At 46.5% G+C, this 20,472-nt stretch overlaps 1 protein-coding gene across 5 annotated transcripts in view; it reads right to left on the reverse strand.

Moving 5' to 3' along the window:
• The window catches only part of ccdc178 (coiled-coil domain containing 178), a 209,725-nt gene that overhangs the window by 94,522 nt on the left and 94,731 nt on the right, over positions 1-20,472 (reverse strand). For all 5 annotated transcript variants that reach the window (XM_078397335.1, XM_078397332.1, XM_078397333.1 and 2 more), the window contains one exon: positions 14,860-15,019. In XM_078397335.1, coding sequence (XP_078253461.1) covers positions 14,860-15,019 — 160 coding nt within the window. The remainder of the gene's footprint in view (positions 1-14,859; positions 15,020-20,472) is intronic.

The raw sequence follows: 20,472 nt of genomic DNA on the forward strand, positions 1-20,472 counted from the left end.
GGCAGGCCATTCCATCCTCTCCACTCCCAAATTCTGGAGGTAGTCTCTGAGAAACCCTGCTCTGTGGGGGCGAGCATTGTCATCTTGGAGGATAGAGTTCGGTCCCACTGTGGATATATGGGATTGCCACTGGTTGCAGAATCTCATCTCGATATCTCTCTGCATTGAGATTGCCTCCAATGATGACAAGCCTCGTTTTTCCAGTGAGGGAGATGCCGCCCCACACCATCACACTGCCTCCACCAAAAGATGTTACTCTATCGGTGCAGCAATCAGCATAGCGTTCTCCGCGTCTTCTCTACACTTTGACCCTATGATCCAACTGTCGTAGGCAGAATCTGGACTCATCGCTGAACATAACGTTCCTCCACATGTTCAGGTTCCAGTGCACGTGTTGCCGACACCAGCGCAAACGGGCCTGACGGTGAAGGGCAGTCATGGCAGGCCCCGTGGCAGCCCTATGAGACCGGAGATCGGCTGCGTGCAGTCTGTTCCGAATTGTCTGGGCAGAGAGCCGTCGGCCATATCGTCCTGCAAACCTTGACTGCAAATCTGTAGAAGATAGCCTACGGTTCCTAAGTGCTGACAGGGTGAGGAAACGGTCTTCTTCGGGTGTCGTCTTCTTGGGACGCCCACTTCGCGGCCTGTCTCTGACATCCCCCGTTATATGGAACTTGGCCATCACTTTGGAGATGGTACTAGGGCTCACTCCAAATAATGCCGCAACTTGGTTTTGCGGAACACCAGCTTGAAGTTGCCCTATCGCACGGGCCCTATCCAGATCAGTCAAACGTGGCATGCCGATTCTTGGAGCAGACATCTACTGACCACTGTAGCAGGGCCCATGCTCACAGATGCTGCCAATCAGGTGCCAATCAGGCACCTGATTGTCAGCACCTGGGGGTACCAGAAGCTCAAAACAAGAGTCAATAGCAACAGCAGAATAAGCTGTTTGGCATTGGCAGACAAGATTTGGCAAATTTTTCATGGGCGCAACCCATATACTCAGCTCTGCTGCTCATCCCACAAATGCATGTTCCTTACAAATGTGGCACCATTTAAAAGGGAAATAAACAGGCTTTCCAACGGTATAAGATTTATTGCCAAGAAGCATTGTTACAACAAAGAAATAATCTACCAAACACAAATTTCCTTACTTTTTGTGCTATGTTTTATATTCACTCCCTTAAAGACTCTCAAATTCTGGTGTTGTCCAAATACAAACCCACAGCACTGCAACTGTGGAACTAGAATGCTCACTGAGGAAGATACACACAATCTCCCAAATGTTCTAGGGGCCGGAGAACCTAGGGTGATGGAGGAACTGAAGGAAATCCACATTAGGCAGGAAATGGTTTTGGGTAGACTGATGGGACTGAAGGCTGATAAATCCCCAGGGCCTGATGGTCTGCATCCCAGAGTACTTAAGGAGGTGGCTCTAGAAATAGTGGAAGCATTGGAGATCATTTTTCAATGTTCTATAGATTCAGGATCAGTTCCTGTGGATTGGAGGATAGCAAATGTTATCCCACTTTTTAAGAAAGGAGGGAGAGAGAAAACGGGTAATTATAGACCAGTTAGTCTGACATCAGTGGTGGGGAAGATGCTGGAGTCAATTATAAAAGACGAAATTGCTGAGCATTTGGATAGCAGTAACGGGATCATTCCGAGTCAGCATGGATTTACGAAGGGAAAATCATGCTTGACAAATCTACTGGAATTTTTTGAGGATGTAACTAGGAAAATTGACAAGGGAGAGTCAGTGGATGTGGTGTACCTCGACTTTCAGAAAGCCTTCGACAAGGTCCCACATAGGAGATTAGTGGGCAAAATTAGGGCACATGGTATTGGGGGTAAGGTACTGACATGGATAGAAAATTGGTTGACAGACAGAAAGCAAAGAGTGGGGATAAATGGGTCCCTTTCGGAATGGCAGGCAGTGACCAGTGGGGTACCGCAAGGTTCGGTGCTGGGACCCCAGCTATTTACGATATACATTAATGACTTAGACGAAGGGATTAAAAGTACCATTAGCAAATTTGCAGATGATACTAAGCTGGGGGGTTGTGTGAATTGTGAGGAAGATGCAATAAGGCTGCAGGGTGACTTAGACAGGTTGTGTGAGTGGGCGGATACATGGCAGATGCAGTTTAATGTAGATAAGTGTGAGGTTATTCACTTTGGAAGTAAGAATAGAAAGGCAGATTATTATCTGAATGGTGTCAAGTTAGGAGGAGGGGGAGTTCAACGAGATCTGGGTGACCTAGTACATCAGTCAATGAAAGGAAGCATGCAGGTACAGCAGGCAGTGAAGAAAGCCAATGGAATGTTGGCCTTCGTAACAAGAGGAGTTGAGTATAGGAGCAAAGAGGTCCTTCTACAGTTGTACCGGGCCCTGGTGAGACCGCACCTGGAGTACTGTGTGCAGTTTTGGTCTCCAAATTTGAGGAAGGATATTCTTGCTATGGAGGGCGTGCAGCGTAGGTTCACTAGGTTAATTCCCGGAATGGCGGGACTGTCGTATGTTGAAAGGCTGGAGCGATTGGGCTTGTATACACTGGAATTTAGAAGGATGAGGGGGGATCTTATTGAAACATATAAGATAATTAGGGGATTGGACACATTAGAGGCAGATAACATGTTCCCAATGTTGGGGGAGTCCAGAACAAGGGGCCACAGTTTAAGAATAAGGGGTAGGCCATTTAGAACGGAGATGAGGAAGAACTTTTTCAGTCAGAGGGTGGTGAAGGTGTGGAATTCTCTGCCTCAGAAGGCAGTGGAGGCCGGTTCGTTGGATGCTTTCAAGAGAGAGCTGGATAGAGCTCTTAAGGATAGCGGAGTGAGGGGGTATGGGGAAAAGGCAGGAACGGGGTACTGATTGAGAGTGATCAGCCATGATCGCATTGAATGGCGGTGCTGGCTCGAAGGGCTGAATGGCCTACTCCTGCATCTATTGTCTATTGTCTATTGTCTATTGTCTATGAAAAAATATATAGAAAAATTATTGTAAATTTTTTATTTTTTTTACTATTCACATGAAGCAGTGGCTGAAAAGATATGATACTAATCACTTCCAGGTTAATACTATGGACGTATTTTATACTTCCATAGGGGCAAGATTAAAATTTCCTTTTTTTTTCCAAGAAATATGAGTCCCACTTGTTAATACACAAATTCTCTGTGCCTCAATAATGTGACATTTATTTCATCAGTTCTTATAACAATTTTTTTAATGAATATTTGCCGGTAATTAATATTGAAAAATAGTCTACAAGTATCTGTATCTTTAATATTTTAAATAATTTGATAAATAACAAGTTGAAAGTAAATTATACTTGTTTTAACTTGACATTCAACAGCATGGCAACAATAATCTCAATTGGATTAATTTATGTAATTTCAAGTGATATGCCCTTTACATTGAACACCTGCAATAAAACGCAGTTATTGCCATCAAGAAGTGTTTTCTGTATTTTGCAGATTTCTTCAATTTTGCATAACATAACTGCATTCATATAATACAGTCTAGATATCTATTGTACCCTAATCTGTTATATAACCATCCGCATAAAAGGTGAGCAGAATTCTTCACAAGTATAACACTCTAGCATTAGCATCCTCTGGCTGTAGAATTGTTCACTTTCAAATCTTTTGCACTTCAATAACCCATTTAAAGTTGTTGCACAGAGATATCTGGTGGATTGAGCTTCACTGCCTCTTCATCTTTTGAACTAATGTATTCTTGATCACCGTTTAATGAAACTATATACCACATGGAGTTTCCACATTAGATAAGCAATGTGACTCTCTCATCAAGCAAGTAGCTGTGGCTGTTGGTAATCTTTCAGATTCAGAGTTTGAGACTAGCAGGCTTCTTGATTTAAATAAACCCTTTTTAACTATAAAAAATTGACATGACAGTATTACCCCAAAAAAAGTTAGATTTTTATGTTGGTAAGTATTCTAGTTGCCATGAGAAAGCAAAACATGCATTGAAAATATAAAACATTAACTGGTCACTGAGGGGATCCAATTTACAGCCTGTGGAGACAACTCACATGGCTCACTGACACTGGCATTATCAGGTTTGCGGAGGGCACTCACCACAGCTAAATGCCATAAGGCAACAGAGATTTTCTACTGATGCAAATAAAGATATTTATTCCTCAACCACAGTTTAATATTGTCCCTGTTTACAGCTTATATGTATCTATGGACACAGTCTATGCCTAGAAACAGAGAAAGACATTTATTACCTCACAAAAGAATGTCATTACTAACCCTTTAAAAGCTAAAACATTATTGTACATGCGCACAAATGCAGAGAACTATCAAAATCGCATTAAATGCTGTGATATTGGACTAATTTCATGAATTAACTCAGTTCTACAGCAATAGGAAATATAATGACTGCTATCATATTACAAAATTGAATTTGACTGGAAGTCCTCAAATCTTAACAGTGATTGAAAGTTACACTCCAGCTTTCTTTAAATAGTGTGCTTCACTAGTTAAGTCAAATTCTTTTGAAGAAAAAGAAAAAAGACTGTCATGCATTATTCAAGCATGTTTCTTTATGAATCAATTATGGCTCGTCCATATATATTATATGAGCTCAACCATCTGCTTTTTCTGGGAACGATAAAATGTGAAAATAATACAAGATTGAGGAAGTGGATGAATAAAGAAGAGATACATATTTTCTAGAGTTTTTTAAATATTCTTCCCATAAAAATGCTGTATTTCTGCATTAGATGGGAAATCTTCTTCTTCTTTTGTGTCCATCATCTATGTTTCAAATGTTACATCCTTGTCATCGTCCGTCCTGAAAAGAACGCAAGCTTCCGCCGACAATCAATGGGAGCCATCACTTGTACAGTAGACAATGGTGGAAGCAGAATTAGCTCAGGACACTTCCAGTTTCCAGCCCCGCGACGTGGACGCTTCTGCTATGGGGCCAGATCCCCCATCCGATGCAATCCGGAGCAGCCCAGCACCGAACGCAGCTGCGAGAAAACCGAAGAAAGTACACCCAGAAAAAGTAAAGAACTTACCTACATCACGAAGAAATCCAGCACCGGCACTGAAATCCCGACGGTGCGGGCGGCAGCACGTCCGGACACAGCAACATTGCGCTCTCCAAAGCGCTGCAAACCACGCACGGAGCAGCCCAGCAGCGGTGGGAAAAACCTTACCTGCACCGGAATCCAGTCGGAGCCCGTGGCGGTGAGTTTGGACCCAGCGGCAACAGCAGCGGCAGGTCCAACGGCAACGGCAGGTCCAACGGCAACGGCAGCGGCAGGTCCAACGGCAGCGGCAGCGGCAGGGCCAACAGCAGCGGCAGCGCCAACGGCAGGGCCAACGGCAGGGCCAACGGCAGCGGCAGAGCGTCCCCCAAGGCACTACAGCTCCCGGAATGTGGACCGCACATGGAGCCGCACGGAGCTGCTCAACATCGGACGCGGCTGCGAGAGACTGGCTGGTGAGTACCACAAAACCCTCACCAATGTCCCGACGGAGCTCGGTAGAACAGGCCCCTGGACCACCACACCGGGGGGATGGAGACGGAGACAGTGCAGGGAGGAAGCAAAAAAGTGGCCGGAGAGCGGGGGTGCAGGCCAGGCTACGGAGGGCCCCACAAAGACCATCCCTACCAAGCATCTTTCTCGCCAATGTCCGGTCACTCTCCAACAAGCTGGATGAGGTAAGGCTATGGATCAACACCCAGCGATCCCTGAAAGACTGCTGCACACTGATCTTCACGGAGACGTGGCTCAACGCGCTGGTTCTCGACGGGGCTGTGGAGCTAACGTACCGGTCACTACATCGGGCCGATAGAAGAGTAAGGGCGGAGGGCTCTGTATCTACATTAACAATGACTGGTGCACCAACCACTCCGCAATAGAGAGCTACTGTTCCCCAGACCTGGAGTACCTACTGCTCAAAGGTAGGCCGTTCTATCTGCCGCGGGAGTTTACTGTGGTCATCATCATGGCCGCATACATTCCCCCACAGGCTAATGCAAACCTAGCGCTAGCACAGCTGCACTCGGCCATCAGCAAGCAGCAGGATGCCCACCCCAACGGTGCCTTCATTGTTGCCGGGGACTTTAATCAGGTCGACCTACGAGCCGCGCTCCACAAATTCCACCAGCATGTGCAGTGCCCTACCAGGGGCTCAAACACACTGAACAAGGTGTATACCAACATAAAGGACGCCGACAGAGCTCTCCCCTGCCCACCCCTGGGACAATCCGATCACCTCTCACTGCTTCTACTGCCCGCATACAAACCCCTCATCCGCAAGACCAAACCTACAATAAAGACGGTCAAAATATGGCCGGAGGATGCCACCCTACAACTCCAGGACTGCTTTGATCGCACCGACTGGGACCTGTTTGCACAGCAGGCGATCTGCGGTTCAGAGGTAGACTTGGAGGAATACACATCCACTGTGCTCTCCTACATCAACTGCTGTGTGGAGAATGTCATGGAGGACAAGGAAATAAAGATGTTCCCAAACCGGAAACCCTGGATGAATAAGGAGGTACAGAACCTGCTGAGGGCACGCAACAATGCCTTTAAATCTGGTGACACTTCAGCATACAGTGTTGCCAGATCAAACCTGAACAGAGGTATTAAAAGGGCCAAAGACACCCACAGGCAACGGGTGGAAGACCACTTCAACACCACCGACACCAGAAGCATGTGGCAGGGTGTCAGGGACATGACTGGCTACAAGAGTAGCCCTGCGTGCCCCCACAGCGATATGACACTAACCAACGAGCCAAACACCTTTTTTGCCCGCTTCGAAACTGTCAACACCACCTTGAGTGGAAGAACCCCAGCCGAGGCGGAGGGACTGGTCTTGCAACTGAGCACACAGGAGGTACAACGCGCTCTGCAAAGGGTCAACCCACGCAAGGCTGCAGGCCCGGATGGAGTTCAAGGAAGGGTACTTAAGGATTGTGCTGAACAGTTGGCTGAGGTATTCACCAGGATCTTTAACCTGTCACTATCTCTGGCTACGGTTGCCAAGTGCCTGAAGTCGGCTATCATAGTGCCGGTGCCGAAAAAAGCAAAGATCACCAACCTGAACGACTACCGTCCGGTTGCCCTAACTCCGATAGTCATGAAGTGCATTGAAAGGCTGGTCCTCTCACACATCAAATCCAGCATCCCTGACTCACTGGACCCACATCAATTTGCATACAGGGCAAATAGATCCACAGAGTACGCCATCTCTCTGGCTCTTCACACTGTCCTTGCTCACCACCAAGCTCATCACCAAACTCCACCAGCTAGGCCTCAGCTCGTCATTATGTGACTGGATCCTGGACTTCCTGCTGGAGCGACCGCAGGCAGTGAGAATGGGCTTGCACCTGTCCTCCACTATCACCCTGAGTACCGGCACACAACAGGGCTGTGTTCTGAGCCCCATGCTCTACTCCCTCTTCACACAAAACTGTGTTCCTGCATTCGACACCAACACCATTGGCAAGTTTGCAGACGACACAACGTGATCGGGCTGATCACCAACGGTGATGAAACAAAATACAGAGCGGAGGTGCAGAACCTGGCAGACTGGTGCTCTGATAACAACCTGTCCCTCAATACCACAAAGACCAAGGAGTTGATCAACAACTTCCGTAGGTCACATAACGGGGAATACGCCCCGATCTTTATCAACGGGGACAGTGTGGAGAGAGTGTCTAGCTTCAAGTTTCTGGGCACTCACATTTCGGAGGACCTAACATGGTCCAATAACACTGCTGCGCTGGTCACGAAGGCACAGCAAAGACTGTGCTACCTAAGAACACTGAAGAAGTCTGGTCTACCCCAACAGCTGCTGACGACATTCTACCGCTGCACCATAGAGAGCATCCTAACACATGGCATCCCTGTGTGGTACCTCAGCTACACGGAGGCAGAAAGGAAAGCTCTTCAGCGGGTAGTCCATAGAGCTCAGAGGACCATCGGAACACAGCTACCAGCCTTGGAGGGCATCTACAACACACGATGCCTCAGAAAAGCCACCAGCATCCACAAAGACTCTTCACACCCCTGCAACAGTCTGTTCGAACTCCTTCCATCGGGCAGACGATACAAGGCCTTCTACGCCCACACCTCCAGACTCAGGAACAGCTTCATCCCCAGGGCTATAGCTGCTATGAACCGGTCCTGCTGAGCCGGATGGTCAAAACGCACAGATCTACTTGCACTTTATTCTGTCTTAAAACTGTTACAATTTGTCTCATTGGGTTGTTGTTGTTTAAATTAATTAAATTATTGCATTGTATGGGAGGTGCATTCCCAATCTCATTGTACCCCTGTACAATAACAATAAAGATATATTGTATTGTATTGCATTGTATGAAACACTATTTCTTTACCAAATTCTATTGGAAATTGACCTATATAATCTCATAGTCACACACATAACGGTGCAGGAATAAAATCATGTTGCACAAATGTCAGTGAGCGCATTTTGACATATCATAGTCAACAGTTTCCCCAAATCTACTCTTTATGAATGCTACTTCCACCTGAGAATCTAAATCATATCATTAATCACCTCATATTTATCACTTGTCTAAAGTGAGCAAAGGACAAGGGGTGATTATTGACAATCTAGAAACTTTAAATGGGTAATCCTATTCTATTCAATTGGACAAATATATGGATGGATGGGTTTGGAGGATTATGAAGCAAATGGGATTAGCTCAATATGCCAACTTGGCAGCATGGACATGGTGGGCCGATGGGCCTGATGGCTCATGATACTACTCTTTATAGCTCATTGTTATTGGGCAATAACAAGTGAGCAACAGAGGTAAATTATAAAACAAACCCAATGCTGAACAATTCTTCTGATTTAGTGAGTAAATTTATCATCCACTACATCGACCAGATCAAGTCCAAGTTCATTTCCTAGAATAGGGGTAAACAAATTCCTCTGGAGCAGCAGAAGGTGCTTCTGCCTCTACCTTCAATGCTACTGGATCAACAAAGAGAAAAATAATTGAGTTATCTGCTCCAGATCTCTGATCTGTGATCCACAGAGAAAAAATACTTGAGTGTAAGCAACACTTGCTCAACTGTGATATTCAATGAATAGCCTCTCTCTCTCTCTCTCTCTCTCTCTCTCTCTCTCTCTCTCTCTCTCTCTCTCTCTCTCTCTCTCTCCCTCCCTCCCTCCCTCCCTCCCTCCCTCCCTCCCTCCCTCCCTCCCTCCCTCCCTCCTCTCTCTCTCTCTCTCTCTCTCTCTCTCTCTCTCTCTCTCTCTCTCTCTCTCTCTCTCTCTCATCTCTATGATCGCAAGAAGGAGATGGTGCTGGAACAGCTTAATCCTTCAGGGGAGCCTCTCTCTCTCTCTCATCTCTATGATCGCAAGAAGGAGATGGTGCTGGAACAGCTTAATCCTTCAGGGGAGCAGCAGAGCAGGAAATGGAAAAAAGGTTGTTGTTTTATATATAAACTAGACCAAGTGGACCCGTTGGGCCCATTCCTCGTAGAGGGGGGACAGGGAAGGGGAGAGGGTGTCATCACTGAGTGAGCCCTATTCCCCCCTCCACCTCTCCTGACCACCACCTCCCTCGCTCCCCCCACCCCCACTTTCCCCTCCCTCCCCCCACCTTTCCCCTCCTCCCCACCCCCACTCTCTCCTGCCCCCCACATTGCTTCTATTATATTAATAAAGAAATAAAGGTAAATTGCTGCAGTTTTGCAATTACGTAGAATTATACATAATTTACAGAACAGAAACAAATAATTTGGTCACATCGGTCTGTCCCTTCGCTTATGCTCCACCTCAGGCTTCTTGTTCAATACCATTTCATTGATAGTTAAATAACTCAGGTTCATGGGACACAAAACTACTTAATGCCATCTCACATCTGTGGGAATGATTTGTTATTCTCAAAACTGAAAATGATGAACAAATAAGTTGCACATTTCTACCTGACGAGTGGCTAGCATCAGTTAAAGGTGGCCAGCACTTTGAAGGAAGGTGCATGTTGGCTGAAGTAAGTCATTAAGCTGGAAAAAGTGCAGAGGGGATTTAAAAGGATGTTGCCAGGACTTGAGCAGCTGAGCTACAAGGAGAGGTTGGCATACTGGGGCTTTATTCCTTGAAGCGCAGGAGGCCGAAGAGTGATCTTTTAGAGGTACATAACCATCATGAGGGGAAAAGATAGGAGGAAGGCTGAATCTTTTACCCAGGGTAGAGGAATTAAGAACCTGAGGATATAGGTTTAAGGGGAGAGAGGCAAGATTTAATATAAACCTGAGGGGCAACATTTTCACTCAGAGGGCTTCGGTCCATGGAACAAACTGCCAGAGAAGGTAGTTGAGGCAGATACTATAACAGCATTTCAAAGAAGGTTGGATAGGTACATGGTCAGTAAAGGTTTCGAGGGATGTGGGCCAAATACAGGCAAATGGGACTAGCTTAGATGGAGCATTGGTTAGCATGGATGAGTTGGGTCGAAGGGCCTGTTTCTGTGTTCGAAGACTCAAAATCGCTTCTGGAATTCAAGCTAATCTAAAGGATATTCCAATATGGGAGAAAATGGGCACCAAACATTTTCAGACTCAATAATATGCGTCCTGAGGAGACAGAGAGATACAGTCTATCCTTGAGAAACCAGAATGCCCACAGGCTTTAGCAAGCAATAGCCTTGGAGGTAAACACCAGCACTGCAACCCATAAGGATTGGGTGCAATTCCTCAAACGGAGTTGTGAGGGTCAATGTAAGTGTCATCAAATACAATATCCCACTGTAACACTTCAAATCTCAGACATTCCTGTTCACCACATTGTTCTGATGATCAATCCTTATTAATCAGAACTCATTTTTAACTTTCATATCATATCATCATATCATATATATACAGCCGGAAACAGGCCTTTTCGGCCCTCCAAGTCCGTGCCGCCCAGCGATCCCCGTACATTAACACTATCCTACACCCACTAGGGACAATTATTATTATTTTTTTACATTTACCCAGCCAATTAACCTACATACCTGTACGTCTTTGGAGTGTGGGAGGAAACCGAAGATCTCGGAGAAAACCCACGCAGGTCACGGGGAGGACGTACAAACTCCTTACAGTGCAGCACCCGTAGTCAGGATCGAACCTGAGTCTCCGGCGCTGCATTCGCTGTAAAGCAGCAACTCTACCGCTGCGCTACCGTGCATAACCTCTAACATATTACCTATCAAAGAAAGGATAAGTACCTTTTGTAACTTTGTCGGCACCTTTGGGGTGACTCTTCTGTGTACTTTTGTGTACTTTTTATGCACAAAGAATTTTACTGAACCGAGGTACAAGTGACAATAAAGTATCATCATCATCACCTTTCACTGTACTGCATTCACTCTTGCACCCTTATCTCATAATTTGAATGCTCCGCTAATTATTCATCTATAATAGCAATGTCATCAAATTACATTCTATGATTTTCAGTTAATACGACTCATTAGCAATTTCAATAGATGGGGCGATGTGTAACTAGAAACAACAACAAACTGCTTGATCCCCTAATTTTACTTATCATTGAAACACATTTTATTGAGGTACTAGACAAAGTGGACCCGTTGGGCCCAAACCACTCCTGCATTGGTGCAGCACCCTCTCCCCCCCCATTTTCCCCCTCCCTTCTCCCCCCTCCCTCCCTCCCACCCCTCTCCCTCCGGGTTGCTTCTCCTGCATTGGTGCAGCACCCTCTCCTCCCCCACAACGCTCCACTCCCCCCTCACCTCTCCTCTCTCCCACTCCGCTCCACTCCCCCCTCCCCTCTCCTCTCTCCCACCCCTCCCTCCCCCCTCCCCCACCCTCCCCCAACCCCCTCTCCCTCCCCCAGCCCCCCACCTTCCTCCATCCCCTCCTCCGTCCCCCTCTCCTTCCCCCACCCTCCCCTTCCCCCCATCCCCTACCCTCCTCCCTCCCTCTCCTCCTCCGTCCCCCCCTCGTTCCAACCCCTCCCTCCCGCCCCTCACCCCCATCCCCCTCTATTCCCCCTCCCTCCCTCCCCCCTCCTGGTAGCACCCGCGGTTGCTGTAGCAACCTGCCTCCCGGCCCGGGCAGCCGCCATTGATGGAGCACGGGTGGTGGGGGAGGAAGAGACCTGTCCCATCCCGATGCAGAGATGTTCAGTGGTAGACAGCAGCAGCTCTCCCACTATTGCTGAGCCACTGGACTCTGGGTGGCAAGGGGAAGGCGTTGAGCCAGCCGGGGAAAGGAGGGGGGACGGGGGATCCGAGGACAGGCTAAGGGGCAGACCCAGGCCTCGGCCTCCACCAATGCCTGGCCTCATCGCCTCTGCTGCTGCCTTTTCCCTTGGCCCATCTCAGGCTCGCGGTTACCCGATCACGTCCAGGACCAGGCCCAGGTTCTGGCTGCTTCCCCCGGCACCAAACCTGGCTCTCCCACCCCCAAGAGTCAGAAGGCCGAGCCCTGCTCAGTGGGCCCCAACTGCGCAGGCGCGGACGTGTTTGTTCTGCGCACGCGCGGTTGCAGCGGCCATCTTACGTAAGTACCAGATCAACGGAGCCCCAAGTGCGTATGCACATTTTTTTAAACTTTAAAATGTGAGTAACTTTAAAAATATAACACCGATTTCAATGAAAGCTCTTCCTTTGGACCACGGGACTACGGTGAGTAAGTTGGGCCTAAAATTGTCTCAGGAACAAGCGAACAAGAGAATTAGTATATAGATAATAATAATTCAGGATGTCACCTAAAAACATTGAAAATGTACTGTTATACTTAATCCAACTATTCACAGCTCAATTCTTTCTCAGTTGTACTTTTTTCCTATAGATTTCCGAACTTGATTATTGAAGCTTGCATACTTAATTTCTGTCTCCCCCTTAAACCTCTCCCCAAAACACAATTTTACCTGACTTATCCAAAAATGCAACCTGGCCAGGCAAACACAAGGACAAATGGTGTTATCAATGCAACCTACTATCACTCAAGTTCACACTTGCAGCACCAGTTGGGTTTTGGCACACTGTACAAAATAATGGGGAAGACAGAGGCAGGAAGGAAGAAAAACAACATTGATGCCAGTTTCCTGAAGAGGATTGTATTTGGTTGCTGATGTAGGTGACTCACGCGAGTTTTTTTACTTTGATGGGGCAAGCCAATTAAGTATATTAATAGGTATATAGAATGAGATCCTGAGAGTACTAGGGAGCTTGTTGGAAAGTCTACTTGAAAGTGGTAATGTATCTCCCTCACACACACTGAGACCCCCTACCACAACGCAGCTTGTCTGTATGTCTGTATCTGTTTCTGGCAGGAACCCGTAGATAAGGAAATAGGCTTACTGCAGCTGCCACTTTGCCCAAAATAGGCATCTGCTAATTGCTATAACAGAAAGTACTTTTAAGATGCATTTAAGGCAAGAACAAAATAACCTTTCTGATAATGGTGGCAAGAGGCATTTCTTCCATGGGAATGTTTAGCCCACATTCAGCCATTTAGCAGAGGACATGTGTTACAGTATTTACCTCCAAAAGCATTCATCACGATTTGCTCATTCCCTACACTCCCAATGGATGAATAATCAGTGCCCACCAATATGAGCTTCATGTCAAGTGTTTTCCTCCAATACAATAACCCAGGTAAGATGAAAAGCAAAACATATCATCAGAGCCTTATTCCCAAATATATAAATACAGGTGTCAAATTAGTTTAATACAAAAAAGTTAATTGTTAAATTCTTCTTTATATGGCAACTGAGCAAATTATCTATGAATAAATAAAATATTAGTTAGGCTTAAATGCATGGCTTGTCCTATCCAATAATATCGTTATACCCAATCTAAATACAACAGAGGGAAAATCCCCATTCAGATTGTTCATCTCCCTTAAACATCACCTTCAGTATTTTGCCCCATACCAGGAACATGTTACAATACAAACTACCCTGTATTCCTGTGTGCTCATGTACAACATGATATGCTGCAATTTCACTGCTGCTATATTGCAAAAGGGTAGCAAACTGTCAATGACAGATAGATGTTAACTGTGGTTAAAAGAGGCGATTTCTGCTAAGCCTGAATACTCAAAATGATGGTAACTTTTTATTTACAAGATTTCCATATAAAAATAGCAAAACAAGACAAAAAGTCTGAAGAAGGGTCTCGACCCAAAACGTCACCTATTTCTTTTCTCCAGAGATGCTGTCTGACCCGCTGAGTTACTCCAGCTTTTTGTCTCTATCTTCTGATAAAAACTATTGTTACTACAAAATGATAACATCCACCAGATGTTCAGTTGACAAAATGAACATATATATATATCACCACAGAGGATCAACACGGTTGGTTTATCTCCAAAAGATCACAAATATGAAACTACAGTACATCAGTCAGTGCATAGGAAGCTTGTTTGACAACGTTAAATGCCTCACTGTGGGCAAATTACAAAGCTGCAGCAGTACAGACATATAAAGTGACATCATAGAAAATTGAACATAGTTTTGTCCAGAATTTAAAAGAAAGAGATAATCTTAAAAGAGATGATTAGTTGATCATCCTGCACCAGACATGCTGCTTGTGGCCCTTATCCACCCACACTTACCTCTTCCAAATGTGGAGGACTCAACAAACTGAACCCTCATACCTGACATGCATCTGCAAACTACTGGAGATTCATTATGTTGGGTAGTGTATTCTGAGAATGCACTGACAGTTCATGACATTGAAAATCATTCTTGGATGTGAGCTTGAAGAGTCATGGAAGGCAAGACTGATAGAAGAGTTTCCTTCTCCAATATTCTTTTACATACATCATTAATGCAAATGGGACAATGAGCAACTGATTTAACTCCATCATCTGTACTTACTCTTACTTCTTTTGATTTCTCCTTTCTGTTGGCAAGCAACTTCTGATTCTCGTCCTCCATTAGTGCTTTCCTTTTTTTAGCTTCTGCAATTTCAGACTTTAAATTGGAGATGAGGTTTGAGGCAGTAGTGTGTTTGAACGTAACCATATCTACAATGGGCCTTGAAGAAATAGATACATTAATATAAATAAAACTGAAAAGTTGATTTGTCTGCAATAATGAAGTAGGAAACCAAAGCCTTTGCAAATATTTACTGCAGATTCTGAAGTGGACCCTTATAACCTATATGTCTTTTAGTATTCTCTTTATACTTTACTCATTCCAACCAAGTTACAAACAGTTGTCAAACATCATGAATAAAATACACAAACACATAAAATATAAAATATCATGTGACATAATGGAAATAAAATTGATATTCAGTAATAGTGTGAAATAATCATTGTAATTCAGTAGCTTATCACAAAAGCTCAGATATATGGTGAAATGGTTTGCTAAATCACGGTTCACTTTGACATCACCATTGCAAACCAGTTTAGCCAAAGGTTTGGCTTAACGGAATTCTGTTGCCTAAACCAATCTCACAATATTTTTGTAAATGAATGAAAGAAACCAAATAATTTATCTGTAATCCTTGTATTCCTAAATTGCTGGAAAATATTGAGTAAACTCACTTAGCAATCGTGTACAGTTTTGTACTTTATCTTACAATATCGTGCTTGGTGCTGAATAAGCACTTCCAATTGGCGTTTCATTTCACGTTCTCCACTTCTATAATCTTAAAATTAACTACATTTGTTTTAAAATGTAAAGGTTCCTCCTAAGTAATATCAAATCTTGTTATGATATACAACAGTAATTGGAACCTTACAAATACACTTACATTAGAAGGCACTTTAGCAAGATTTGATTAAATGGTGTTGTCTAAATGCATCATTGTCTTTTGAACTGTGTGCAACATTACACAGTAGATTTTGTTTAAAGATGAAATGTATAATGTTACTTATAGTCCAACCATCAGCGGATCATAATATTCTTATTTACAGTGCCCTCCATAATGTTTGGACCAAAGACCCATCATTTATTTATTTGCCTCTGTACTCCACAATTTGAGATTTGTAATAGAAAAAATCAATGTCAGATTTTAATAAAGGCCATGTTTATACATTTTGGTTTCACCATGTAGAAATTACAGCAGCGTTTACACATAGACCCCCCCCCCCCCCCCATTTCAGGGCACCATAAAGTTTGGGACACAGCAATGTCATGTAAATGAAAGTAGTCATGTTTACTTTGTTGCATATCCTTTGTATGCAATGATTGCTTGAAGGGTGTCTCCTCTGGTGATGCTCTGGCAGGCCTGTATTGCAGCCATCTTTAGCTTATGCTTCATTTGGGGGGTTGTCCCCTTCAGTTTTCTCTTCAGCATATAAAAGGCATGCTCAATTGGGTTCAGAATGGGTGATTGACTTGGCCACCCACGAAATTGACCATTTTTTAGCTTTGAAAAACTCCTTTGTTGCTTTAACAGTATGTTTGGGATCATTGTCTGCAAGACCTGAATTGGCGACGCAGCGCAAGCAGTAGTGGCTCACCTGCTGTCCGTTTGTCTTTTGTGTTTTTTGTTGTTTTTTTGTCTTAATTGTAGTGTTTAAATGTGATGTGTTTTTTGTGGTTGTGTACTGTGTGTGTGTGGGGGGGGGGGAACTGTAAAATTGTCTCTTCCGAACGGAGACGCGACCTTTTTTTCTGGGTCGTGTCTCCGTTCCCGCTGTGGCCTACCATCGGCCAAACACCTGGAGCTGGCGGCCTCCACCTGGGCTCTGGTTTGCAGAGCCCACGGACCGGACTTACCATCTGCGGAGCTGGCTGCTTTCGGAGGCTTCGGTGCGGGCCGGTGGATATCGGAAGCTCGCAGGCCCTGACCTGGGTGGGGGCCGACATAGGGAGCACCAGCAGCGGCAGCGTCTTCGCCCGCCATGAATCACGGGGCTTGGGTCGGCCCGCTGCGGACCTTTCACCGTCCGGCGCGACCTGAAACTGGCCGCGGGATTTTCTCCACCTGGCGGGGGCTTCAATGTTGGGAGTCCCAACCGTCGCGACGTGGCAACTTCAACAGCCTGACCGCGGGACAAGACGGCAGGGGAAGAGAAAAGACATTCTGGCCTTCTATCACAGTGAGGAGGTGACTGGAGGAGACTCACTGTGATGGATGTTTCTTTTTTTTGTTTTGTGTTGATTGTGTTGTGTGTGTTATTACTTATTTTTATTGCTCTTATTGTTGGACTGTGGGTAATGGAATTTCGTCCAAAATACTTTTTTTTTTGGATGACAATAAAGGCTATTCATTGTCTTGCTGTATAATGAACCGCAGGCCAGTAGGTTTTGAGGCTTTTGTTTGAACTTGAGCAGATAGGACGTGTCTATTCTTCTTAGGCCCCCTTGGTCATGGCTGACCATGGGTGATGCATCCTAGTTGGCTGCTTGCTCCACACCTCGGCAAGAGCAGTGTCTCTTGTGGCTGAAGAGACCAATGCGGGAGTGACAGTCTCTGTCGCAAAGGTCACATTTGTGTGTGGTCTCTGGTTTGTTGAAGTTGCTGCGCTCCTTTCTGCGTGCCCGCTTTTATGCCGCTGCATTCATCAGTTTCTCCTCCCCCGTTTTGAGATGTTGGTTCAGGGTACCTCTCCACCTCATACGGTCAGCTGCAATGCTCTCCCAGGACTCCACATCGATGTTGAGCGCTTTCAAATCTCTCTTGCAGACATCCTTGTAACGTAGCTGGGGGCGGCCGATGGTTCTCCTCCCAGATGTTAGCTCTCCATAGAGGATGTCTTTTGGAATACGGACATCCTCCATGCGGTGGACACGGCCCCGCCACCGCAGCCTGAGTAGAGTGTACATACTGGGAAGGCCAGCGCGAGACAGAATCTCAGCGTTGGACACTCTGTCTTGGCAGGATATACCCAGGATACGGCGGATGCTTCTAAGGTGGAAGGTGTTGAGTCTTCTCTCCAGTCTGGCATATATAGTCCATGTCTCACTGCCGTACAGCAGCGTACTGTTGACACAGGTGTTGTAGACTGCTATCTTTGTCTTCACTGTCAGCTTTGGATTGGTCCAACACTCAAGTTGTGAGGCGAGCGAGAGTTGTAACTGCCTTCCCGATCCTCTTGTCAATCTCTGTGTCCAAGGAGAGGTTGTCGGTGATGGTGGCGGCGAGGTACGTGAACTGATGGACGACATTAAGTTCGTACTCATTGATGGTGATGACAGGTGGTGCCTCTGTATCCTGTCCCAGGACGTTCATCTACAGGCTGATGGTCAGCCTAAGGTCCTTGCAAGCCCGATAGAAGCGGTTCATCAGTGACTGTAGTTCCTGCTGGGTGTGGGACACAGCTGCTGCGTCATCGGCGAACAACATGTCTCTGATGAGAGCTTCACGTACTTTTGTCTTGGCTCAGAGGCGGGTGACGTTGAAGAGCTCGCTGTCTGATCTAGTACGCAGGTAGATCCCCTCTGTTGCGGTGCCGAAGGCATGTTTCAGGAGCAGAGCGAAGAAAATCCCAAAGAGTGTGGGAGCGAGGATGCATGCAGCCTTGTTTGACGCCACTGCGGATGTCGAAGGGCTCCGAGAAACTGCCATTGAACTGCACTGTCCCTTTCGTGTGATGTGGAAGGATTCTATCATGCTCTGCAGTTTTGGTGGGCAGTCGATCTTTGGGAGAGCCTTGAATAGGCCATCTCTGCTGACAAAGTCAAACGCCTTGGTGAGGTCAATGAAAGCAATATACAGGGGCATCCGCTATTCTCTGCACTTCTCCTGGAGCTGGCGAAGGGAGAAGACCATGTCTACTGTTGACCTTCCAGCTCCGAAACCGCACTGTGACTCTGGGTAGACACGTTCTGCCAGCTTCTGCAGGCGGATCAAGATGACCCGAGCAAAGACCTTGCCGACGATGTTAAGGAGGGAGATGCCTCTGTAGTTGTTGCAGTCGCTTCTCTCGCCCTTGTTCTTGTAGAGGGTAATGATCGTGGCATCCCTCATGTCCTGCTGTACAGCTCCTTCTTGCCAGCACTGGCAGAGGACTTCATGCAGAGGAAGCAGTAAAGTTGTCGCAGTGCTTGATCAGGTCAGGGGGAATCCCGTCGTCGCCAGGCTGTCAATGGCCTTGCTAAGCTCTTCTACCGTCGGTTCTCCATCTAACTCATCCATAGTCGGCAGGCACTCAATGGCGTCAAGGGCTGAGGGGGACACAGTGTTCTCTCTCGAGTAGAGGTCGGAGTAGTGTTCCACCCATCTCTCCATCTGCTGGCATTTGTCTGTGATTACTTCCCCAGTGGAGGATTTGAGGGGGACTGTCTTGCTCTGGACTGGTACTAGTGCCTTCTTAACGCCATCGTACACTCCCCTGATGTTCCCTGTTATGGCGGCCGTCTGGATGTCCTCACTAAGCTGTGTCCAGTACTCATTGGCGCAACGCCTGGCAGTCTGCTGAGCTTTGTTCCTGGCAGCCCTCAGGATCTGCAGCTTCTTCTCGTTGGCTGACCGCATGTACTCAGCTAAAGCGGCGTGCTTGGCTTCGATGACGGGAGTCATCTCGGTTGACTTGGCCTCAAACCAGTCGTGTGTCTTTGAGATCTTCTTCCCAAAGCTAGCCAAGGCTGTGCAGTGCATGGTGACCCGCAGAGTTTTCCACTTCTCTGTTGCAGAGTCTCCAGGGCATGAGGTGCCAAGTTCTCTCTCAAAAGCCTATGCAAACTGTTGCATGAGGTCTGGATGGGGCATCTTGCTGACATCGATGCGGGGTTTCCCCTGCTTCTTGGTATGGTAGAACCTCTTTGGTTGCAGCCTGATCTTGCAACACACCAAGGAGTGGTCTGTGTCGCAGTCCGCACTGTGGTAGGTGGGTGTGTGGAGAACGTTTTTGAGGGTGGCACGTCTGACTAGGATCAGATCCAGTTGTTGCCAATGCTTTGAGCGTGGATGCCTCCAGGATACCTTATGCTGGGGCTTTGTCTGGAAGTACGAGTTGGCAATGCACAGGTCATGGTAAGTGCACAGCTTGAGCAGTCGCTGTCCATTCTCATTCATTTTGCCCACACCAAACTGCCCAAGGCAGGAAGACCACGATTCGTGGTCTGCGTCCACTCTGGTGTTGAAGTCGCCCAAGAGAACGAGTTCTTCCTTGCTGGGGATGCTGCTGATGATGGATGCGAGGTGCTCGTAGAACTTGTCCTTTGTGTCTGATGTGGAGGACATTGTCGGGGCATACATGCTGACAAGGGTGAACGGGCCTGCGGTTGTGTTGAGGCGGAGAGGCAGGAGTCGCTCTGAGCCATTTCTGCCTGGTTCCACCGTGTTCAGCAGGCTGTTCCTTACTGCGAAGCCTACTCTGTGCTCTCTGGGCTCGTCAGAGTCCTTCCCCTGCCAGTAGAACGTGTAGTCCTTCTCCTTCAATGTGCCCGAGTCTGCCAGCCTTGTTTCCTGAAGAGTGGATTTGTCTACGTTGAGTCTCTTGAGCTCGTTGTTTATGACAGCTGTTTTCCTGGAATCGCTGATGTCCTGTGGGTTTCCAGAGAGGCCGGTCATCATTGTCCGGACATTCCAAG

This window comes from Rhinoraja longicauda, chromosome 4 (assembly GCF_053455715.1).
Source record: "Rhinoraja longicauda isolate Sanriku21f chromosome 4, sRhiLon1.1, whole genome shotgun sequence".
Classification (NCBI taxonomy): Eukaryota; Metazoa; Chordata; class Chondrichthyes; order Rajiformes; family Arhynchobatidae; genus Rhinoraja; species Rhinoraja longicauda.